This window comes from Vigna unguiculata, chromosome 9, assembly GCF_004118075.2.
Source record: "Vigna unguiculata cultivar IT97K-499-35 chromosome 9, ASM411807v1, whole genome shotgun sequence".
In the NCBI taxonomy this organism is placed as follows: Eukaryota; Viridiplantae; Streptophyta; class Magnoliopsida; order Fabales; family Fabaceae; genus Vigna; species Vigna unguiculata.
In genome coordinates this window covers 12,039,712-12,065,513 of record NC_040287.1, presented here as the reverse complement: position 1 = coordinate 12,065,513, position 25,802 = coordinate 12,039,712, and the positions used below count along the sequence as shown (strand labels likewise).

The following is a 25,802-nucleotide window of genomic DNA, read 5'->3' as shown; positions in this document are numbered from 1 at the left end:
AAAAATTTGTTTAAGTCGGTGAATTGTGTGATCCTAATACGATATTTAAATTAGTTTTATAAAAATCTGCAACCTCAAAATATAATGTTCAACTTAACTCCCCACATATTAATTCCTGACTCCCCACTTACGTAGGACTTGAATATTTTGTCAATTGTGAAGTAAGAAAACACCCACGTTAGTGAATGGAGATTGGATGATAGAAAATTTGTTTAAGCAGGTGAATTGTGTGATCCCAATACGATATTTAAATTAGTTTTCAAAAAATCTGCAACCTCCAAACATAATGTCCTACTTAACTCCCCACATATTAATGCTTCACTCCTCGCTTACGTGTGATATGAGTATTTTGGCAATTGTCAAGTATGAAAGCACCCACGTCAGTCAATTGAGATTGAAAAATGAAAAATTTGTTTAAGTGGGTGAATTGTGAGATCTCAATACAATATTTAAATTAGTTTTAAAAATATCTGCAACTGGGAAACATAATGTTCAACTTAACTTCCCACATAGGAATTCCTGACTCCTTAGTTACGTACGAGTTGAGTATTTTGTCAATTGTCAATTTTGGAGGCACCTTACTCTATAAATAGAGGTGTCTCCCACATGTATTTCTCACTTTGAGAATGATAATGTTATGTTGCCAAAATTATTTTTAAACCATACGTCTTCTCTTAGTCACTTGCTAGAGCATCCAAAGTGGTCCCTCTAGCACCCCTTTCTCTAGAGTTGGCCTAACCTCTCTTAGAGCTCCACAAACAACCTTCATCCTACCATTAAATCACCAAAACAAGAGGCATTTTCTCTTAACACCAAGCTTTCGTGAATCCACCATCTACCATAGTCACCATTCGAGCTTTGGTCCAACTAGCTTGAGGAGGAGGCTATCACAAGGTTACATGACTTTAAAATTTTAGTTTAGTAAATGTGGGTCCCTTATGTAATAAATGGCAAGTGAAGGTTGGCGTTAAGGTCAATTTTACTTTTTATGGATGAATAAAGGTGGGACCCGAGTAATAAGGAGAGGAAAGAGAATTATAGAGAAAAAGTGGGATTGCCGAGCCCATGATGTATTAGTAGAGATGGTTACGTGAGTTTAAAATTTTGGTTTAATAAAGGAAGGTCCCTTAGCTTATGCTTTCGAAAGCCAAAAACATTGTAGATGTGTTAGGAGTCTAGGTTTGGGTCCTTGTCCATCAAAAGTGTTGGCTTGAATGCTATGGTGGGGGTATCTTCAAGTTCTCTTTCTTATTCATAATTACAAAACTAAGTTAAAAATGTTTTAGCTTACAAAATTTGGATCTTCTGTAGATTGAGGCACCCTAATTATGTCTCTTGTATATATAATTATATTCTTTGCTGATAAAAAAATGTTTTAGTTTTGACCATATTGCCTTAGCTTTTTTAATTTAAAACTGAGACTTGTAGTCAATGGTTGGTTACATGTAAGTCTTATCTTGTTATAGACCGACCACTTTTGTTGAACACTAGCTAATATTGGTATTGGAGGACAATAAATGAATGACACATCTTAATTGCTACATAATGCATGGTCTCTCTATTTAATAACATGATTTTTATATATCATTTAATTTAACTAATTAATTTTGTATTTTAAAATGGTTTCTACATTAACATCACAATTCAATGAAATGAAGTCAATTATTATTTTTTTGTTACAAAATTACCAAGGAGACTTGCCTTCTAACATTGTTATGTTTCAACCATCACTAGTGTTAAAATAAATTATCGTTAATAAGATTTATTCCTAGGTGCTATGAGCTTTGGCATAACTTAGTTCCTAGGATTATCTTCTAGATTTCTCTTATGTTCATTGTATCTTATGTATTTCAAGATATTATAAATATGAAACTCTTGAGAGAGGTTTAAACACTCTCAAATTCACTATAAATCTTCTTTAATTTAATCTCAAGTTGGTATCAAAGTGGGCTGATCCTACTCTTGCTTGTCTATGTCAAAGAAATTATCATTGTTCTTCTTCCAACCACCGTTTGTTGGACTTTTTTCATGCAACACTTGGGTTTAAGGTGCCTTGAGGAGTACAATTCAATCCTTGTGTTCGCGCCTCCATTCTTTGTGACACGCATTGCCATGTGTCGTTCACCGTCAATGCTATCCTAGGCGTGTTAGTCTATTTGTCGTCGTCCAGTTGTCGAACCTCTTCCAAACAACCTTCGTCTGGCTCGTCGGAGCACCAGGAGTCCATATCTATCCTTCGTTTCTAGTTTCACACTCTTTTGGTGGGTCTCCTAGGGTTTTCTCTTATAAAACCCTAAGTTTCATTCTCTAGAACACCTTGGTGGTTTTCATTTTTTATTTGTTCTACAACTTTTTGAATTGTCCACTTGCTACTTTGCACTTATCATGTCTTCAGGGACTATACCATTTTTTTGGGAACTGCTTCCATAACTTGAAAAATTAAATGGAAAAATTACTTCCTTGGTCTCTGCATGCCTTTACTTTGGTTCCTTGGCCAAGGATTTCATTATCACTTGGAAGGAAACGAAAGCTCAATGCCACAAGATCAAATTCAACAATTGAAACAAAAGCTTGTTATGGATATTGGCAAGTGTACCAATCTGGGTCATCAATCCAAAAAAAATCAAAAGAAGTCATTGGGTCATCAACCCAACCAACCTCTTCCAACCAAACAGCCAAACAAACCAAACTAGATTATGCCATCACAATCCAAACGTTGTTAGCTCTTCAAGATCAAGGACTAACTACACTTCCCAAGAAAACTTGGGCAGACATTGTCTCAGATGAAGAACAAGAAGGAGAGAATCTTGACCTAGCTTTCCTTATTAAAAACCTAAAAAACCATAAAACAATCTGCAACCCAAGAATGAGTCAAGAACTCCAAACCTAATCAACCTAAAAACTTGTTTCAAAAGATCAAACACATTATATAGCAAAAAAACAAGTTTTTATCAATTGTCCAATTGGAACCAGAGTATTGGGATAACAACCCAAACAAAATAACTGCCAAAATCTTTCCTGAAGGTTTTCATTTCAGACCATCAGTTTGCAATAAAACCAGACAATTTTATGAGTTTGTTTTGGTTGATACAAATTCTGTAGCAATCAAACATTATAAGGATCCAAAGGATTCCTCAAATTTTACTCATTCAACATTTCAAATTTTAAAGGTTTTAACTCCTAGCCAATATGGCAAAAACCCAAATGTTTTTAAAAAAAAATTTTGAAAATTTTGACCCCATTGGGTATAACTATTGGGATTATATTGATGCTTGGACCAGGGTGTTCTGGTATCAAAATAAAACCTATCGCCATCCATGGCTAATTTATTTCAAAAGAAATAACAAGTATAATTTTCCAAATTGGTTCCTCCAATGATGGGACTTTTGTGGACCAATCGAAGAAATCCTTCCCTCCCCAGCAAAAGAAGGATTTAAATTATTTAAAACCAAATACGACCAGGATTCAATGACTCCTGCAGATTTGAAGTTCTACTCCGAATTTTCCTTAGCATGGGTATTCTCATGGCAATATAAGTTTAGAAAGAAAGAACATCCAAACAGACTACCAATATTACAAAGGAATTCCTATGTAAAGTGGTGGGTTCAATTTGATGCTTCTAAGGCAAGTCCAGAAGAAGTTCGTAAATGGTTTATAGCACATTCAGAATTTCTGAAATTAGTAGATCCAGAAACTTCTCAGTTCCTCAACCAGAAAACACAAATTACTGCTACCTTAGCAACTTCAAAATCTAAAGAAAGTTTTGCAGAAAATCTGCAGAATATTCTCAAGCTATTAAAAGATGATGAAGGAAACTCCTCGAAGAAATCATTACCAAGCTCTTCAGCCTCGGCAGCCTCTTTAGATGACATGTTTCAGAATGAAGATGACTGTTTCAGAATCAATCTAGCAGAAGATTAATAACCGACACTATAGCCACAGTTCCAGTCATGATACCGGTACTGTTGAAACAATAAAATTTATGGTTATAAAAGGAGTGTTCGACCATGTTGTGAGACAACCTTTTATTTACTCAAACATTAGAGAGAGAAGGCCTATGAGTTTGTAAGCTTTTTCTTTCTTCCTTTCTCCAAAATCTGTTTGTATTTCTCAAAACAATAAAGGTTTTCAATGTTTTTCCTATTTTTCTCTCTCTCCCCCTAGCCAGTTCAGTGCGAACTACCGCCATTCTGGTTTTCTTTTATTTTCGTTAATCTGTCTGATTTTATTTATATGCTTTTCTCCTCTCCCTTCGACTAGTATTGTGCGGACTACCGCCATGTAAATCTGGTCTTCTTTTACATTTCCGCATTAATTATTTTTCATTAATATCTTGCTTTACTATTCCGAATAGTGCCTTACTGCTCTTTGTGATCCTTTACATTTTTTCCCTTCTACTCTTGCACATCCCCTCTGGTATTAGAGCCTGATGGGGAAGTAGGGTGATATTTATTAATGTTAAGTTAACATATATTACGATAATATATATATATATATATATATATATATATATATATATATATATATATTAGTTAGTCTTCTGCGATTTTATATCTTTGTTGTATTCTTCAACCTTATGAGATTTTCATTTATCTACAAAATATTTCAATAATAAAATCCAAATAATCATATTTTCCAAAATTTTGTAATAAAATCTTAATTATCTAATAAAAATAAAATACTTATATTTTATAAAATTATCTAATAAAAGATAAAATACTTATATTTTCTAAAATTATTAAATACACTCTTAATTATTTAAAAAGATAAAAATAAAAATACTAATAAAAAAATAACATAATAGAAAAGACGACAATATCAATTATTAATGAAAAAAAATGATTTTTAGCTTTGTGCTCTATTTTAGCCATCAATAGAGCACAATATTTTTAGTACTCTTAGGACTTTTAAAACATGTCATTTTTTTGAAAAGGGCTCAAAATATATTTACAAATGATATACAACGCCTCTACGATTCAGCTAATCAACTATCTTCTTTAAAGCAATCTAATAGTTACATGGTGACTTTTATGGCTAATGCTCAATCAACCATTGAGGAATTAAAGATGTTCTTATAAGTGGACTCATTAGAAGAAATAAAAAAGAAAGGTTGATAAGTTTTACATGGTTATGGTTCTTTGAGCAATGGATCCAAAATTTGATCATATTAGAGATCAAATTCTAACTAGTCAAGAAGTCTGTTCCATGGAAAACATGTCAACACGCCTCCTCCGTGTTCCATCCCTTAAGCATAGAAATGTCCAAGAGACTATTGAGTCTTTTGCCATGATTTCATCCCATGAAAAAGGAAGTAGTGGTAGAGGTCATCCTTAATGCGCATATTGTAAAAGAATAGGCCACACTCAAGAGAACTGTTATTCACTTCATGGATTTCCTGAAATGACAACCAATATTTCCAAAGTTGAGAGTTGTGAGTCAAAATTATCTGATGAAGAATATTAAGAATATTTGAGAATGAAATCTAACAACCTAACTCAATCATCTATAACATGCGTTTCACAATCTATAAAGGGTCAAATCCATGGGTTATTGACTCACATCTATGGCCTTGACTACAATGATACTTTTTCTCCTATAATTAAAATGACTATTGTCAGACTCTTCCTTGTAATGGCAACCATTTTTCATTGGCCCCTTCATTAACTAGACATTAAAAATGCTTTTTTGCATGGTGATCTTGAAGAGGAGTCTACATGAAGCAAAATCCTGAGTTTGTTGCTCAGGGGGAGTCTGGTTGGGTTTGTAAGTTGCTTCACTCTCTTTACGATCTCAAGCAATCTCTACGTGCTTGGTTCAGGAAATTCAACTACAATTTTCAATCCTTTGGGCTGAAACGCATCGAGGTTGACCATTTTGTTTTCTATTGCGTTACCTCTTCTGAAAATGTGTATACTTAATAGTGTATGTTGATGATGTAGTTATCATAAGAAATGATCATTTTAAAATCTCCCAGTTAAAGGAGCATCTATGCAATCATGTCCAGACCAAAGATCATGGAAATCTAAAATATTTTCTAGGTATATAAATAGCTCAATAAAAAGGACAAAGTGGTAATTTCTCAAAGGAATTATGTTCTTGACATCCTCAAAGAAACAAGTATGATGGATTGTAAAATAGCAGATTGCCCCATGGATCCAAACCTAAAATTAATGGCAGAACAGGGAGAAACTTTCTCTGATCCAGAAAGATATGGAAAACTAGTTGGAAAACTTATTTATCTCACTATTACTAGAGTATATTTGTCCTTTGTAGTTGGTGTTGTGAGTCAATTCATGCATTGATCATTGGAATGATATCGTTCGTATTCTAAGATACCTTAAAAAGGCTTCAAGACAAGAACTACTTTATGAAGATAAAGGGAATGCTAAAAGTTTTGCTATTGTGACGCTGATTGGGATCTTATGGATGGATGCTCTACTACAAATATTGTGTTTTGCTTGGAGGAAAGATTGTCTCTTGGAAAAGTAAAAAGTAAAATGTTGTTGTCCGATCATCTACTAAAGCTGAGGATAGAGAAATGGAATCTCTTGCCTATGAGCTCATATGGGTAAAACAATTCTTATAAGAATTAGATTTTTGCAAACAATGTAAATGTACTGTGATAAAAACACACATTAAAATAAATTGCCATTTTATCCGAGAAAAGTTGTTGTCCAAAGAAATCTATACAAAGTTTGTTGGGTCAAATGATCAACTTGTAGATGTATTAACAAAATCATTAAAAGGTCCCTAAATTGAATTTATTTATTCCAAGCTTTGTATATACAATTTGTATGCTCCAACTTGAGGGAGAGTGTTAAAATAAACGATCTTTAATAGGATTTATTCTCATATGCTATATGGGCTTTATGTTGAAACTAGTTCCTAAAAATGTCTCTAGAATTCTCTTATGTTCATTATATCTGATGATCTCAAGATATTATAAATATGAAGCTCTTGAGAGGGGTTCAAACACACTTTCTCAAATTTACTCTAAATCTTCTTTACTTTAATCTCAAGTGCAAGTAATATTTAAATCTTATTATGTTAATATTTTTTATATCATAATTTGAATGCTAGTAATTATTATTATTTTTTATATATTAGGTACCTGATGAAGAAAATGTTCCTAATGCAGAAACAAATGATCAACATGAAGATCCATGATTGAAGAATGTTATCTGATCTTCATTTTGTCTAATTTTATGATTGTGAACAAAGATGTTGTAATGTTTCCTACTTTCACCTAAATTGTGTTATTTTACATTAATTTACCTTCAAGTTGTAAACTATGTACTTCTTTCCTTTAATGAATGTTATATTAAGGAGAATACCATCATTTTAGAATATTTATCTTTTGTCATTTTTTATTGTCTCAGGTATTTAAGTGCATTAAGAAAAAAGCAATTAACATGCATAAAAAAAACAATTGATGAAATTAATGGGAGTTTGAAATCCTAAGAAAAAAATACTAAATATAATGACACACATATAGGGGTTTGAAACCCCTAGAAAGTACCGAGGTTTTGAAACCACTGAGAGATATGAAATAGAGGTTTGTAACCGTCGATAATTTATTAGTTATGAAACCACAGGAAAATTATGTTTTTCTAGGAGTTACTTAAATCTGTCAATAATCTATTAACTATGCGGGGTTTACCTTGAGAAAGTTAAACTGCGGATAACATAACATACTTAGCGGGGTTTATAGTGCAATACATCATGAAATACCCACTTGAATGGAGTATGGAATTAATTTTACAAATAAAATGTACAAAGCACAAGTTATGCATAGTACAAGACTAGGCTACTTTCAGCAGCACATGCAACTAGATTGCATGTAGGATGCCAAGCTACTTGTAGCAGCCTGGAGCTTAAATTACAAAGAGAGTCAATGCTGCTAGACTCCGAATCAACGTGAGCTGCAAAACAGAAAGGGGAAAAAGGTTGACATAATTAAGAGCGAAACAAAAGATAAAGGCCAAAATTAGATAAAAAAAAATAGTGAAAACATATGTAGGAAACGCCAACCGTGGTGGTAAATTCCACGAGGCATTATGTTGCTTAGAGAAGGCCTTCTAGCCCTTGACTTGGCTTGGTGAATAGCCTTCCTGATAATGGTAAAATACCAATAAAAAAATAACTGTATTTGAATAGGTAATTCAAAATATGCAATGCCGGTTTAGTTTCACATTCATCAAGTTATACAGACATGACTTCGCAAAACACGGGAACTGAATTATGTTTGTTGGTCTCGTTGAAAGGAGCATAACTTTTTATGTTAAATCTTTTAGGGATGAGAATGTTTGCACTTTGCAATCTCAAAATTAGAAGAAAAATAACACGGATACAATAGAATTGTGATGCAGCTGTTGGCAGAAGGTGGCAAAATTAGTATTGGGGTGGGGGAGAGGAGACTCTCAAATATCAAACAAAAATCCGTGACAATGGAGTTAAAAGATAACAAACACCTGCAAAATCTAAAACAAAGAAAAGGGTTAATGAGTTTTTTTTTTTTTTTTTTTTTTAATTTTATGTGGAGGGTTGATCAAGTTTGTCTATGGGATTAGCTAAATCATGGATATTCCTTGTTGATTCATCTATGATTTCGCTACAGTATTTACTTAACCAAAAATTTGCGTAGATTTGAAGAACTGATTTTACTAGCGATTTTAGTTCATTGGACAAAGTTTCCTTGTATAGGCTATACGCAAAAGTTTGTTTGTATAATGTTAAATATTCTTATTCAAGGGATCCTCTCAATGATGAGAAAGATTCAGTTAATTTTGATACGGTTCAGGAACTTCAGCTCTAAAACCTAAATATATCTTGTATATCGTTAAAAAATGTTTTTATTAAATGGGATTTTCTCAATCATGAGGAACATTCAGTCAATTTTGATTTTATTCTAGAACTTCAGCTATGAAACAATTGCTTTTTCCCTTTTCAACCCAATTTTTTCTTTGGTACTTGTTTAATGCTCATATTCTTGAAATCTTGTTTGGTGGGACTGTGTTCCTCTAAGTTAATCATATTTATGTTGCTGTGTTGTGAGAAGAACCCAGGTTGGAATGGGTTAAAATCGAGTGAATTCATGAGTAATCAATGTTGCTTACGCGGCACGGGAAAGAGGAGTCCATATAGTCTACGGGATTTTGGTCAAGTTGGAGTGCAATCAATTATCAAAATCCATGTTGTAATTATTGTAAGAAATAAGGAGGGAATTGCTTCCTGCCCTATCATTTTATTTAATTCTGTTTTTGTCATTCGGAGTTTTATTTGAAGCGTTTGGAAAGGTAATGTGGTCCGGATAATGGATTTCGAAAGGGATACGTGACAGACCGGAAAATGGATTTTGGAAGGAGAAAAATACTGTCCAGAAAATAATTCCGAAAGAGAAAAAACATTTTCCGGAAACATTTTTCTTTTTTGGAAACAGAATTCCGGAATATATTTTTTGTTTCTGGATTACACTTTCCGAAAGTAATTTTAAAATAAGGGACAGAAATTAAATAAATTGATAGGGTGCAGGAGAAAAATGATTGGATGCAAGATGCACCACCCAAATGAGGACAGGTAATTAAAGAATGGCCCAATAGACCTCAAAATAGAAAGGGTGGCTTCTTAGTGCACCTCTCTTTTTTTCTTCACTTGCAACCCCATAAAATATTTTATTCCCGTTTTACTCCTGCAGGCACCAGTTATACATCTCCATTTTCATCTTCTTCTCCAATTCCCTTTTCACACCCACACTACTGGATCTAGTAGTAGAAACCACACAAGTCACACAGGTCATATGCATATCGCTCTAGTGTCTCAAACTAAAGTAGAAGAAATCTCACCCTTTGAGTTTTCACAATCTTCTCATGTAGAAATTAATTTTAGTGGTGTTGGTTTTGTGAAATCAATTGATGAGGCCATTGAACATCTTAGCTTTACTAGGTGATAAAATTGCTGTCATGCTCGTCCCCAAAATCCAACAAATGAGAATTTAGACAAATTTGAGTCCGTGGTGTTCTCGTGGAATGGTGAAGAAAGAAAAAAGTTTGGCGAACATGCTTGGATTTTTGATTCAGAAACTTGGAATCATATTACTGGCAAATCTGAATTGTTACCAAATATCTAGAGTTATAGTGATCCCCAATATATTCAAATTACTAATGGGAGTTGCATAAGTGCAAGTTTAGGCCTCAGGGACTAGTGATTTGTATGTCTCCTGAAAGCTGATTTGTAGATCTATCAAAGGTTGAGGCGTTAATTTTAGGATATGTTGAAATGTAATGTTTTTTATTATCATGTATGGGATCCCTTTTTTAGAGTTAGGGTTAGGATTAGGATCGGGCCTTGACTCTTTGTATTATGCCTATTATTTTCTTATATAAACAGTGGTAACACAATAACAGTGACAAAATTTCATTGTTTCATTTTTCTAAAATCTCTTCAAGTTGGTATCAGAGCCAGAACATCTTCTTTAGTTCATCTTCACTGTTTGTCATAGTGGTTGTTGTTGTCTGCTGCTTGTCTGTTGTCTTTCGCCACCATCCGCCGTGCTGTCCGTCGTCGTCGTCGTCGGCGTGTCTACTATGGCAAAGTCAGGGTTAGGTGCGCCTCGAGGAGCGCAACCCATCCCCACAAGTCATGCCCCTGGAAACCTCTACACGCGCCGCCACTCTCCGACGACCTTCAAGCGCGTGTTCACCACGTGCCGGAATCGCGCCCTGCCATCGTCGTTCGTCTCGCCGAAGCCTCCTAGGCTTATTTATGCTCTTGTTTCTGTGTTTTAGTGGCCATAGCTTGAACCTAGGGTTTCTTCTCAAGAGTTAAGTTTTTTTTTAAATGGCTTCTATGGGTGGAATGTCTCCCTCTCTATCAACTACTCCTATTATTACCTCTGCAAAACTAAACTGGAAAAATTACTCCTCTTGGTCAGCTTCGGTGGAGTTGTGATTTCTTGGTCAAGGCTATCATGATCATCTTGAAAAAGAGGTCTCTACTATTTCAGAGGAAGAGAAACCTAAGTGACAGAAATTGGATTTTCAGTTGTGTTGTTTTATGGCAATCGGTTGAGCAAGTGGGTCTTAGACATTTTCAGACCTTACAAGACATGCTTCTCTTTTTGGAAAAGGGCACATGACATTTTTGCCAATGACATTCAATGCCTCTTTGATTAGGGGTGTCAAAACGGGCCAGCCCGGCCCGTTTTGGCCCGGCCCGTTTTTGGCCCGTTTTAAATGGGCCGGGCCGGGCTGGCCCGACAAGGCAAAACGGGTTGTTTTTTTGGGCCCGGCCCGTGGGGTGGCGGGCCGGCGGGCTGGCCCGCCATCCTTTTCCTGATATGTTCATTTTGTGGCCCAAAATCAGATTTTAAATCTTTTCATTTCAAATTTAGTTGACTACATTAATTTGTATATAAATGTAATAGTACTACATATGCATTAATACAATAATAACCTGCGCAGTGACTATAATAATAGTCAGGGTGGTTTGTTATGTAACACAACCAAAGATACAAGTTACAACAGTGAAAAGTCAACACAAAAGGAAACATTTGAAATTGTGAATTGTCAAGTGAGAGTGTGTGTGTGTGCAGAACCCAATGCCTTTACCGTTTTATCTTTGCATTTCAAACACCAACATGAAAATAAAAATTAAAAATACCCAAAGAAAATAAAATATTAATTTACTTATTCCGCCTGTTTTTGTCTTACGGCCCGCGGGCTGGCCCGTTTTGGCCCGCGGGCTGGCCCGACGGGCCAGCAGGCTTGACGGGCCGGGCTGTCATGGGCTGGCGGGCTGAAATTCGTGGCCCGACCCATACTTTTTCAGTCGGGCTGGCGGGCCGGCCCATCGGGCCGGGCCCATTTTGCCATCCCTATCTTTGATGCAACTCAAAGAGTAGCCTCACTCAAAATAATCAATCATGATATGGTCTCTCATATAGGAAAGGCTAAGGCTGCAGTAGAAGAATTGAAGAGTTTTTTGTGACTGATTCATTAGAAGATATCAACAAAAAACTTGATAAGTTTTACATGGTCTTAATTTTGAGGAGCTTGCACTCGACTTTTGATCATGTATGTGATCAAGTTTTAGCTAGTGATCAAATCCCTTCGATGGATAACTTAGTTACTAGACTTCTTCGTGTACCTACATTGGTCAAAGATGAAAGTTCAACTAATATTTTTGAAACATCAGCAATGGTAGCACCACGGGGAAGAGGAGGAGGTCAGAGCAACTGTGGAGCAAGTGGTGGTCGAGTGGGCATCCTCAATGCTCATATTGTAATAGAATGGGCCATATCCAAGACAAGTTTTATTCCTTACATGGTTTTCCTGATAAAGCTGCTCATGTGTCCAAGTTTGATCATTTAGAATCTAGAATTTCTGATGAAGAGTACCAAGAATTTTTGAGGTACAAATCTGAGAAATCCAACAATCCTGGCCCATCCTCTTCATTGTCAACTGCATGTATCTCTCAATCTGTGGAAGGTCTTAGTCCATAGATTCTTGATTCAGGTTCCTCAAATCATGTCTATGGTAACATTTCCTCATTTTCCTCCATTTCCTCTCCCAAAATTCCTCATTTGATTATTGTTACAAGTGGATCCAAAGTGGCATCTCAAGGAATTGGCAAAGTTTCTTTATCTCTATCACTAAATTTAAACTCTGTTTTGTACATGCCTCATTGTCCTTACAGTTTAATTTCTTTGAGTCAATTGACTCGTTCCTTAAATTGTTCTGTAACCTTTACTGCTAATTCCTTTGGTATACAGGAACATGGTACGAGTCGTCTGATTGGAGAAGGACATGAGTTACATGGACTTTATTTCCTAAAACCAAGCTCCTCTGTATCCTGTTTTGCAAATTCATCCCCAAAACTTGTGCATGATCTTTTGGGTCACCCGAGTTTATTCAAGTTGAAGATGATGGTTCCAAGTCTCAAACACATTTAAGCCTTAGATTGTGAATCGTGTCAGTTAGGAAGCATGTTAGATCTTCCTTCCCTAAAAAGTCTGAGACACGATGTACTTTTGCTTTTTCTACTGTTCATTCTGATGTTTGGGGACCAAGTTGTGTCACTTCTTTTCGTTTTAACTATTTTGTAACGTTCATTGATGAATTCTCTCGATGTACTTGGGTTTATCTAATGAAAGAAAGATCTGAACTTTTATTCATATTTGTGTCCTTCTTTAATGAAATTAAGAACCAATTTGGGAAGATAATTAAAATTCTCAGAAGTGATAATGATAAGGAATATTTTTCTGCTGTGTTTTCCTCATTTTTATCTTCCTAAGGAATTTTACATAAGTCAACATGTCTTCATACTCCACAACAAAATGGCATAGCCGAAAGAAAGAATAGACACCTTATCGAAACTGCACGCTCTCTAATGTTGAATACTAATGTTCTTGTTCATCATTGGGGAGATGCAGTCCTCACTGCTTGTTTTCAAGCAATATGATGTCTTCTTCTTCTATTGAAAATAAAGTTCCTTACTCGATAATTTTTCCAAATGATCCTTTATATCGTGTCTCTCCACATGTGTTTGGATGTACTTGTTTTGTTCATAATGTCTCTCCAGGTCTTGATAAACTTTCTACAAAGGCTATTAAGTGTGTCTTTTTGGGATATTCTTGCCTTCAGAAAGGGTATAAATGTTATTCTCCCTCAACTAAAAGGTATTATATGTCTACTAATGTTACATTCTTTGAGGACACATATTTTTTCTTGTCCTCCATGGAGGAGAGTTCATCTGTTCAACAAGTCATTCCTTTACCATCCCGTGATCCCTTGGTTATTCCTGAAACTCAACCTCCCACTCAAAATGCCAATGACATTGTTCAACCACCTCTTCTCACATATCAGCGTCACACTCCAATGACTCCTTCCTTGCCTGAAGACCCCTGGGACTCAAATCCTTCTCGAATAGATTCTCGAATCATGGATCCTTCATCCTCTTCGTCTTCTCTTGACTCTGATCATACTTGGCCTATTGCCCTTCGAAAAGGTATTCGCTCTACTCGTAATTCACATCCTATTTATAATTTTTTGAGTTATCATTGTTTGTCTCCTCCATATTTCTCTTTTGTTTCCTCCTTGTCTACCATTAAGGTTCCTAAGAATGTTGATGAGGCACTTGGTCATCCTAGATGGCGACAAACCATGATTGATGAAATGCAGGCACTTGAACACAATGGGACTTGGGAACTTGTCTCTCTTCCTCTTGGTAAGAAGCCTGTGGGCTGTAGATGGGTCTATGCTATTAAGGTTGGTCCTACTGGTGCTGTAGATCGACTCAAAGCCCGTCTTGTAGCTAAGGGGTATACTTAGGTTTATAGCCTTGACTATTGTGATACTTTTTCTCCTATGGCTAAAACCAGTTCTATTCGTCTTTTCCTTGCTATGGTTGTCATTCGCCAATGGCCTCTGTATTAGTTGGACATTAAAAATGCCTTTCTATGGCTTGAAGCAATCTCCTCGAGCTTAGTTTGGTAAATTTCGTCGTGTTGTGCAGAATTTTGGATTGAAACGTTGTGAAGCGAATCATTCAGTATTTTATGGTCATACTTCTCCTGAAAAATGTGTTTATCTTATGGTTTATGTTGATGATATTGTTATCACAGGAAATGATATCACTAGAATTGCTCAATTGAAGAACCATTTGTTTAGCCACTTTCAGACCAAAGATCTGGGTTGTCTTAAATATTTTCTTGGTATTGAAGTGACACAATCAAAAGATGGTGTTATCATTGCACAGAGAAAGTATGCTCTTGATATTTTGGAGGACACAGGCATGGCAAATTACAAGCCCATTGATAGCCCTATGGACTCAAATCAAAAGTTAACAAGAGACCAAAGTGAACTTTTCTCAGATCCAGAGAGATATAGAAGGTTGGTTGAAAACTCATATACCTTACTATAACAAGACCTGATCTTTCTTATCCAGTGGGAGTTGTAAGCACTGTTATTGATATCAAATAGCAGATCATATCGGTGACCCCAATAACCTTTATAAAGTTATAACGGAAAGCATATCGGGTTATAGCGGAAATAATGCAGTAAAGAAAATATAATACCCCCACATATAATTTTAATACAAAAATAATGATATTGAAGTATTATGATCATTGGCAATTAGTTTTGTTGGAAAATTGGTATGTTTTTTTTTTTTGCAAAATAATTATAGTGAAAATAGAGAAGTAGAAAAAAATATTGAAAAAAGAAAAAGAATTGGCGGTGGCAAGTGGTGGCAGCTGCTGGCGGTGTTTGGTGGCGGCAGCGGTTGGCAATGGTGGTTGGCAGTTACAAGAATTGATACTTGATGTTGGAAAGTAATGTTAAGAAGGGAAAGGTTAAAATGAGATTTACTTTTGTAGTAACTTTGGGTAAAAGAATGTGTTTTAAGTTAAGAGAATTTTACTGCTGCAGTAACTTGGGGTAAAAAAAGAAAATAAAAGTGGAAGAGTAGGTAAGGTTAATTAAAGAAAGTTTTAGTGGGCCTAGCCCATTTTTAAAGCCTCAGAACACCAATGCAATTAGGGTTTTCTCTGTATCCTACTTTCTTTCACTTTCTTCGATGCCCTTCTTTCTCCCACTTTCTCTCACGCCGCTGCTGCACTTCCATCTACCATTTCTTCTTTTTATGTTCAAGTTCTTGGCTTTTTCCTCTTTTCAACCCGATTTTTACGCCACCGTCACCCGCCATGTCTAAAGCGGCCACCATGGACCGCCACGGGAAATCCGATTTGCCTCCGCCTTATTGTGGCGGCAGGCCGGGAAACCGCTACTGGCTTCCGCCATGGCACCGCCATGGCCGAAATTCAATAACACTAGTTGTAAGTCAATCTATGCAAAATCCTCACATTGATCATTGGAATGCTATGATTCACATTCTCAGATATGTAAAAGGGAACCTAGGACAAGGATTGTTGTATGAGAACAAGGGAAGTACTCAAGTTAAAGCGTATTGTGATGCAAATTGGGCTGGTTGTCCAATTGATAAAAGATCTACCACAGGGTACTGTGTATTCCTTGGAGGGAACCTTGTATCTTGGAAAAGTAAGAAACAAAGTGTTGTTGCTCGATCTAGTGCAGAGGTAAAATATCGATTTATAGCTCTTGCTACATGTGAACTAGTGTGGATTAAACAACTCCTTCAAAAGTTGAAATTTTGTGAAAATGAGTAGATGAAGTTAGATTGTGACAACCAAGCAGCCCTTCACATTGCCTCCAATCCGGTGTTTCATGAGAGAACAAAGCATATAGAAATTGATTGTCATTTTGTTAGAGAGAAATTACTATCCAAGGATCTGATTACTGAGTTTGTTAGCTCTAATGAACAACTTGCAGACATTCTAACTAAATCTTTAAGAGGGCCTAGAATTCAATTTATATGTTCCAAGCTTGGAGCATATGATCTATATGCTCCAACTTGAGGGCGAGAGTTGAAATGTAATGTTTTTTATTATCATGTATGGGATCCCTTCTTTAGAGTTAGGATTAGGACTAGGTCTTGACTCTTTGTATTCTACCTGCTATTTTCTTATATAAACAGTGGTAAAACAGTAACAGTGACAAGATTTCATTGTTTCATTTCTCTAAAATCTCTTCAAGTGGATACACAACGAGATCATCTTATCTCTAGGCCTTACGGTTGGCATAAGTGCAAGCTTAGGCCTCAAGGGCAAGCGGTCTGTATGTCTCCTTGAGGCTAATCTGTAGATCTATTAGAGGTCGAGGTGTCAATCTTAGGATATACAACAAAATCATCTTATCACCAGGCCTCATGCTTGGCATAAGTGCAAGCTAGGTCTCAGGGGCTAGTGATCTATATGTCTCCTTGAGTCCGATTTGTAGATCTATCAAAAGCTGAAGTGTTAATCTTAGGATACACAACGAGATCATCTTATCCTCTAGGCCTTATGCTTGGCATAAGTACAAGCTTAGGCCTCGAGAGCTAGTGATCTATGTGTCTCCTGGAGGCTGATTTATAGATCTATCAGAGTTCGAGTTGTCAATCTTAGGATATACAACAATATCATCTTATCACCGAGTCTTATGCTTAGCATAAGTACAAGCTTAGACCTCAGGGGCCAGTGATATATATGTCTCTTGGAGGTCAATCTGTAAATCTGTTAGAAGGAAGGAGTTAGGATCGGTTGAGGGAAGATGTCTTTGTAAACAACCTAGGTTGACCTCGGTTGTAAGAGGATCACTTGCCTAGATCTCGGATTGAGGAGGATGTTAGATTAAAAGACCACGTCATAGGCCATGTTCAAAAAATCGCCATGTTATCCTATATTTACGCTCCCTAGGGAAATGCCGAATAATGCGGGGCGATTTTCCACTTAGAGGTCACGTATCCTAGTGGGGCAACATGGGTAAACTCACAAAATAGTATTTAAGGAATAGCAAGCGGCTGATAAAGGGAGGGAGAGAATTAACTAGATAAGAGAAACAATAAATGTTCTTGACCTAGACTTGCTCCATAGTTCAGGTCGGAACAATTTCTCTAAATTTTTTTACGATATTTACTTGAACATATTAATTTGCACAAATTTGAGCAATTGATTTACTTCCTGCTTTATTTCATTAATTGGCATATTTGAATAAATGTAATTAGTGATGTGATACGCAAAATTTTTTTGTATAGTTATCGGAAAATTCCTTGTCTAATGTTAAAGATTCTCATTAAATGGTTTCTCTTGATGAGAAATATGCAGTCAAATTTAATAAAGTTTGAGTTCGTATATAGTCTAAGGGAGTTACCTATCAGAATTTCCTCTAATTTCTAGTTTAATCCCTTCCTCCCTTCCAGAACCTGGGGAGAATATCCGCAAGATATTGCTATAACAAAAATAGGCAATGTTTTAGTGATAACGTTTGAGGTTAGGAAAACACAAAACTGATCCACAATAACATAACTCATAACATATATTGCATTTGGGTTAAAGGAGACAAACCTATAAGAACCAGTTGCAAAATGGAGTCCATCACCACTAAAGCAGCACTCAAATTTATCAAATATGCAGTCATTATTATATAGCTCTGGCAACTGCATTAAAAAATAGGACCAGAAGCAGTCAACCATGCGAAGAAACAAAATTTAGCAAACTCTATGGTGCTTCTCCCCACCCCAAAGGAAAAAGTTAGAGGATCTTCAGAGAAATTTATAATCTAAAGCAGAAAGTTCAATCAAGATTGCTAGAGAAAATTATTTTAATGCTTTATATCTAATTTACGAGAACAAGTAAGATATGTGGAATCACTTTAACCATAGAGGGAATAATCCATGGCAGGAACCTATGGGAAAGGTTGATTGTATAAAGAATAAAGAATATCTTATGTTATAGAGAACCTATTCAATTTTATGCTGCCGGCCAACAGTGGAAGTAAAATACCTACAATGAAGATTGACGGAAAAATGCTTGAAGTTATAGGATTATAGTTATAGGCAAATCTCCTTGTATACATGACGTTATAGGAAACCGCAAACACATGATGGAGCCACTCTTTCCCTATGGCTAAAGGGGTCAATTTTGCATTGTTGTCTTCCTTATCTTGGTTTATGATTCCTCCTTGTTGAGAATAATTCAAGTGTAAATCTAAGTTCCATATTGGATAGAAATAAATCATATAAGAAAAAAGACCTATAAACCCAATGCATCGAGGTTTTGGGATAGGAGTAGTGTCCAACTCACATATATATAATCTCTCCCAAATGAATACTCTCAAAAAATAGACTCATAAGTGAGATCAGAGCCGATGGTTTGTCACCTATAAATCCAATGTCTCGAGGTTTTAGATTAGAAATGGTGTCAATCCCTTATGTGGATTGGACTCAAGTCACATATATATAATCTCTCTCTAATGAAACCCCTCTAAAAACATAGACTCATCACTTTTATATGTTCAAAGGCACATCCTCAAGCTAGTTCCACAATGCATTCTCCTTGCATATGATAATGGTAGTGACAATAGAAGGATTAAATGGTAAAAGCGTAGAAGTAGAAGTACAATGGCATTCTAATAATACATTTGTGATAAAAAGGTTGCCTCTCAAGCGTTAAGAAATTATTTACTATACATCTCTAAGATCCATAATGCTTTATAGTACCGAATGTTGGGTTCATAAAGTGCATAAGCTGAGTTTTGCATGGATGAAGATGTTGTACAGTGGATGAGTGAACATAAAAGATCACGTAAGATCAGGAATAAACGCAATAGAGATACTAAGATTAGAAGCTATTGAAGGAAAGACGGCTTAGTCTTGCCTAAGATGATTTGGTCACGTCTAATGTGAGAAAATTACGATAAACATCTTTCAGAATATAGAGGCGCCGACAATCCACTTAATTGGAAAAGGCTTTTTGATGTTTTATGTTGAGAATATAAATAACTATTAAAGCATTCTTTGATACATTTCCCTCTAAATTCAAGTAATTAAATCCTAGAAATATAGGCAGCACAGCCAAAATTTCGTAGTCTCTAAAGTTTTCAAGTAAAACTGGGTACACAATTACGAGGGAACATAATCCATGTCTGTTACATATGTAGTACAAAACTGGGCAAAAATAATTTCACAAAAACAAAAGCCTTTTCAAATTAGGAAAAAAATATCTTAGAACTTCATGAGGAAAAAAGAATAGGGAGGGGGCACGCACAGGATGTTTCAAATCTATTCTACTTCACAAATGCGCAGGTATTCTACTGTGGCACAAAGCCTAGAGAGTTTACTCTCTCACTCACCGCAGAGGGATGACTGTTGATTATTGAGTGACAACACTTTATGAAGGAGGACAACGAATGCCTAAAAAGTTCTGTTGCCCCTATAGTCAAGATTGGAATAGATAAATGCAAAACTGATAATAGAAGAAAGTTAGTTACCCACAACAATTATGCTTTTCATTATAAAGTGAATACAATCCTCAAAATTCAAATTTTTACAACAAACCTTAGGACGCAGATGCTCGTGAATTTTGAATATTGCGACTGGAGATGACTCCCTACGCATGTCCCAAAGCTAAAATAAAAAGTGAAACTATATAAATCCCTTAAGAGCATACTTCTAATGCTAACAGAAATCAAAGTATTTAGTACATTTTTCATTACATTTTGCGTTATCGCGTAACTAAAATTGATCGTCTATTCTGTCTGTTCATTGCAACTTAGCAAATCCGAGTCAGTTTAGTTTAGTCCACAAAATCACAATACTAAATGCTGGGACGTAAATGACATTTGTTAGTTTTCCGTTTTGTTAAAAACAATGTTGGATTCATTCAAAAGGAAACATTTTCTACCTAAAGAATATCCAAATTTCAAAGGCCAATGAACAGCTCGTCAAATTAGATTTATTGAAAAAATTATTAGAGCAACCGAGCACCTCTCCAAATCACCACTGCTTGAAGAAAAAAACTATGGCACAAGATAGGCTCCGGAATACAATTTTGAAATCATAATTTAAATGACTGCAGTAATAAAAGGAAAACCTTCATATTCATGTAATTGCGACTTAGAAGATGCTGGCCATCATTTAAAAACTTTATGTCTGAGATGGAAGAAGTGATTTCTGTAAAAAATGACTTTGATCCATAACTCTCTCCATGTTGAAATCTGTATAATTAAGCTGAATGAGAAGTATCAGAACATTCGAATAGCCGAGACAACAGTAAAATCCAAGAAAATTAACTATGCCTAAATTTGAAGGAATTGAGTTGTATTTTACATTCTTGAAGCATGGTCACATATTGCTGAATGTCGCAAATCAGATAGACGAATTAAACCTTGTGAGCTGCTATATGCAAGGAGGTTACAATGTAAAGGATGAAATTCAGCTGATGTTATGACCTCTAAACAAAATAGGGTAAATCAGTTAAAAGGTCAAAATGAGAGCAGAAATAACATGGCATGCACATATGATGCATATTGCACATGACATAGATCTCATTTAATAATGACTTCAAAACTGGCGTAGGTTGACAAGTTACAGATACAAAGCAGTATAGTGGATTATTCTGATGGATTCAAGATGTAGCTTATGTATAGAACTAGATAGGCTTGGTTTTCATCTTTAGAAAAAGTGCTTCTAGGGTAGAAGAAGAGATCCTCCAAAATTGAGAGTCAGAGAAGACCAGAAGAATAATTTTCATTGGCAAATAACCAGAAAGGAAAACATGAAGAATTGCAGCAAACAAATATTGTTGCTTTAATGGACAAAATAATTAAGAAGAACCAAAAAATGTCCTATCCACACCCTAAGAACAGAAGTAAGCAATGTGGGGCTTCGCAGCATTCATCTCTTACCAACATGAGTAATAGACTTTAATACTATGTCAGATTTCATCTCAAAACCAACCTCCAAATGTCTAACAAAATAGGTTGCCTATGAGAACTGTTGATTTACCAAGATAGGCTACAGGCTTTCATAGAATGTTAGATTTCATCTCAAAATCAATTGACATTGAATAAAGTTGTCCAACAAATATAGAAGTCTTACAACAAGAATTGAGGTGGGCAATATGAAACTTCCCAATAATATCTATATTCAGTTTTGGAAAGTGAAATAGGTAAAGTTTTATTGGAGATGGCAAAAGCTAAAAGGGATAAAGGACAACAGGTGCCTGTGCAATATATAACAAAGTCAGTAAGTGTTTAGAAAAACTGAGTGGCAATAGGTTAAAACCGTAGAACTGATTTAGAATACAAGTTTAGATTACAAAATAAAAACAAAGGGCTAATGTTGGTAGGTAGGGTTCTTATCTAATATGTTCAGGCAACTATCTGGTTGGATTATATGATTTTTCATACCGGTTTGTTAAATGATATTTCCTTCAAAGTTGTTAGGATTCTTTCCTTAAAATAATTCTTTCAGAAACATAGAATAAGATCTGATCTGATGTAGGCCTTATGTCATGATTTACTTTCCCCTTATCTACTGGTTTGAACTGTAATCAGATTGATTGATTAGAGAATCTATAATCAAGCCCACCTATTTATATAGTCTTCTGTATCTTCAATTAATTAATAATAATTATCAATTTATCATCAATTTCAATCTATTTACTCTTCAAACCCACTTGATGAGGCACTTGGTTTTCAAGGGTTGGACTAAACATGGGTGAACAAAGAATTGCAAGTATAAAAACTTTTTTTCCAGATTCTAGGCCTTCCAACAATAGTAGTGAGAAGAAGCATGAAAAGAGTATAACTAAGTTTAGGAACAGGAATAAAATAATCAAATTAGGCAACCTTGCTTCCTGTGATAGTATATTTTAAGTTTTTTATTTCTAAAGAATCTAAAATATTTAATTCTACCTGGTTGAATAATTAGACAGGATTAGGATGTAGTGATGAAATATGAATGAGAGCATACAAGAATTAGAATATGCAAGGAGTCATGGATAAATAGAGCTACCGGTAAGGTCCTCCATGTTTGATGGCTTCATGTCAATAATGTTGAAACACTGATCACTGACCTCAAGATTCCACAAATTGATTCTAAGGTCGTCTGCCGAGACAAAGGTCTCATAATCACTGTGGAGGTATCATGACGCCACTTTTTGTTTTTAATTTTGTAACTAACAATGCAAATAAAATAAAGACGTATTCCTATTATGTTTTCACTATTGACAGAAACAGAATATTAAGCATCCAAGGAAAAGGGAAGCCAAATGCACCTATTATTTGAGATGGAGTTAATTTTGAAACTGTGAGCATAAGCATACACCTTTTGGCACTTTGCGTGAAAAGGGTCTTCCATTCCACCAATCTGATAACGAAAAATATCAACCAACGGTCATGTATGTGTGCCCAAATTTTCTTTCAAACAGGAGATGGTAGTGACAAAACTCAAGCATTGTTATTTCCACAAGAACCAACCTCGCTATCAACGTCCTGAGGCGGCAAATGATTCTTAGGCGTCTTCTCTATCCATTCCAAGCGATAGCCATTAGCAGCAGACTTGGTTTCTAGCCCTGGTACGAAACTTTTTCCAGCCAAAAACATATTTTCTGAGCACAAAGGAGGGGCCATTTCTTTAACTTGTTTCACCTTATGCTCCTTAACCTGCCCCATAAACACCACAGAACACAAAATGAAAGCTGTAAGATATTATTCAAATTTGGAAGATGCATAAGGTGAAATAGTTTAGAATCACCTTATTCAAATTGGCAATTGTACAGAGCAGTAAATTGGCAATTGTACAGCTTAGAAAGCAGTATGACGAAATAAGTAGAATTAGAAATTAGAAGGTATGTCCAAACCTTCCACAATTTAATTGTTTTATCGTTGGTTGAAAGAATAAATTGCAAACTGTCGTGGGTCATCCACCACCTTACTTTGTTAATCTTCTCTTCAATTTCCACACTCTTTAGGTAATCAAACTGCAAATATACCAATAATCAAATAATTGATGATCGAAATTATCAATCTTTGCATAATATTTCAGAAATTATTCATAATACATTACTTTTAGAGATTACTTAGGAAAGAGGATAATACTTTGATAATTTATTTAACAAACTTTAATTAAAAATAATACATAATTTTTGTTTTTAAACATCTATAGTCTCTCTCTCTCTCTCTCTCTCTCTCTATATATATATATATATATATATATATATATATATATATAATCATATATATCATTATAGATAGTGGTTTTTTTTTAACTAATTTTAGTGTCACTTTTAATTATACTATTTTAGCATTTATTTAACTAAATCATATTATTTTTTCTATTATTCAACAAGATATACAATTCCACAATCTCTCAACCAAAAAATAACAACATAATTTTTATTTTTAAAAGTATAATATTTTAATACAGCTAGTCATTTAAAATATCTATATCTTTTTGTGATATTATTTGAGTGCCGTTTACATTCGAAGTATACATGTAACTTTGTTTTCATAATAAAAGGTGAGGTAGCATATCTCAGAATTAATAATTTATGCCTTGATGATACAAAGTCATTGAATCATGTATTTGCCATGTAGGTTATCTTGGCTAACTGTTACAATAAATAATTTAAAAATCATATCTGTTGATTCACAGCCTAAAATTTTTCTTACAATGAAAGTAGTAGAAATTAAGCTCTTACAAAAAACTCAAAATATCATCAACAAATAGAATATAGTAACGACAAACGTGCCTCGGGTTCGTGGCTCTGAAATTCTGTCTTGTAACGAAATTCGGGAGGCTGCGAGGCGAAATCCCGCTGCTCCAAATCCCTTCTTCGATTACTCGAAACCTAACGATGAAACACACAACATATTTCAGACAAACGGCGTTTCGAATACGGAAGCAAAGACAGTGTATGGTGGCGAGAATCGCGTGATACTCACATTCTTTTTTCGATCGTCTCTTCCGAATATTACAACGCGTCCACCTCGATCGCCAACGGCGAGATGATCGCCGCGCTTATCGAAAGCAATGGTGGTTATGATGTCGTCTGAACAAGATAAACGAAACGAACAGTGAACAGCAATCGAACGGGAGAAAACGCATAGTTAGCAGTTTCGAGTTACGACTAACCGTTCTGGAGAGGCTCGTTGGGTAGTTGTTGGCCGAGTACTTGAGAGAAGTTCCATAGGAGAGGGACAGAAGGCGCAGAATCGTAGTAAGCCATGGATGGTGCTAAAACGACAACGTCGCACGCAATCTCATTCTGATCTCAAAGAACTGAAGAGTCCACTTGGTTTTGGAAACTTGAAGAAGAAAGCAAAACTTGGGTTTTCGGTGTCTAGTTGTCGCTGTGATGATGATTCATCCACTTGCAATTGCAATTGCAAGTTCGTTAGAGGAGAAAATGCGCGCGCCACACAACGGTATTTGGTGGGCTCGCACCAGAGGATAAGGCCCGGGTCCACTTAACAGCTTAAACGGACCATGTTGTGACTTGACCACACCACCACGCCTCTTTACACCACCTAATAGTTTCATCTTGAACTTGTATAGTCTTAGAAAAAAGGATGACATTATTTATAGATCCAAAATATTTTGGATCGGAAAATGTATTTTGAATGGTGTAATTTAGAAATCTATATACTTTTTTTAATTATATAACCTAAAAATATATTTTAAAATTTTCAATCTTAAATAATGTAATTCAAAACATATTTCTGATTTTTGAATTTGGAAATGTATTTTAGGTTATGTAATTGGAAATTCATAATACATTGTGATATTTGTATATGTATTTTACATTACATAATCCAAAAATTAAAAATGCATTATGCAATTTGTACTACATTTTAATAATACACAATATAAAATATATTTCTAAATTCTACTATCTAAAATACATTTTCAAATTACATAATATAACAAATTTAACCTAATATGATATTTTACTAACAACATCATGTTTTTTAATTTATCAAACAACAATATGAATACATATCATAGTTCACTTGTTTCAAATATTAAGGGAACTAAATATGTCCATAATTTACTAAATTGCAGCACTAAATATGTCCACATTTAGGTAAAAAATATATCTTCTAAATATAATGATTAATGACGGTAATAATAAATAACTATAATAATAATATCTCAATAATCTCAATATCACTTTATGTTAAAATATGAAAATTTGAATGTCTAACCGGTGAAGAGATTCAAATTGTGTTTTTTTTTTCAATTGTAAATATATCTGCTAGTTGTACTATGGTAAGAAGTTATGAGGAACAAATGATGTTGATTGTCACCCCATTATGAACAAAATAACAACCAACCTCAATATGTTTCATTCTTTCATGAAATATTGGATTTTGAGCTAATCACTAAGTATCTTTTTGAGTCAT

At 35.0% G+C, this 25,802-nt stretch overlaps 1 protein-coding gene across 2 annotated transcripts; it reads right to left on the bottom strand.

The window, feature by feature from the left end:
• Positions 1-7,571: 7,571 nt before the first annotated feature.
• LOC114196298 (serine/threonine protein phosphatase 2A 55 kDa regulatory subunit B beta isoform-like) lies at positions 7,572-24,866 on the bottom strand. Of its 2 annotated transcripts, XM_028086897.1 has the most exons (14): positions 24,532-24,866; positions 24,342-24,448; positions 24,149-24,247; positions 23,258-23,377; positions 22,875-23,060; positions 22,673-22,764; positions 22,411-22,529; positions 20,722-20,845; positions 20,486-20,609; positions 19,951-20,019; positions 17,960-18,051; positions 17,766-17,843; positions 8,032-8,111; positions 7,572-7,922 (listed from the first exon to the last, which is right to left on the bottom strand). In XM_028086897.1, the coding sequence occupies exons 1-14, from the start codon at positions 24,623-24,625 to the stop codon at positions 7,786-7,788; spliced, it is 1,521 nt and encodes a 506-aa protein (XP_027942698.1). In that variant the 5' UTR covers positions 24,626-24,866; the 3' UTR covers positions 7,572-7,785. The 2 variants fall into 2 exon arrangements, with proteins under 2 accessions (XP_027942698.1, XP_027942699.1); XM_028086898.1 differs by lacking the exon at positions 8,032-8,111 and having other exon boundaries at positions 7,806-7,922.
• Positions 24,867-25,802: the final 936 nt, after the last annotated feature.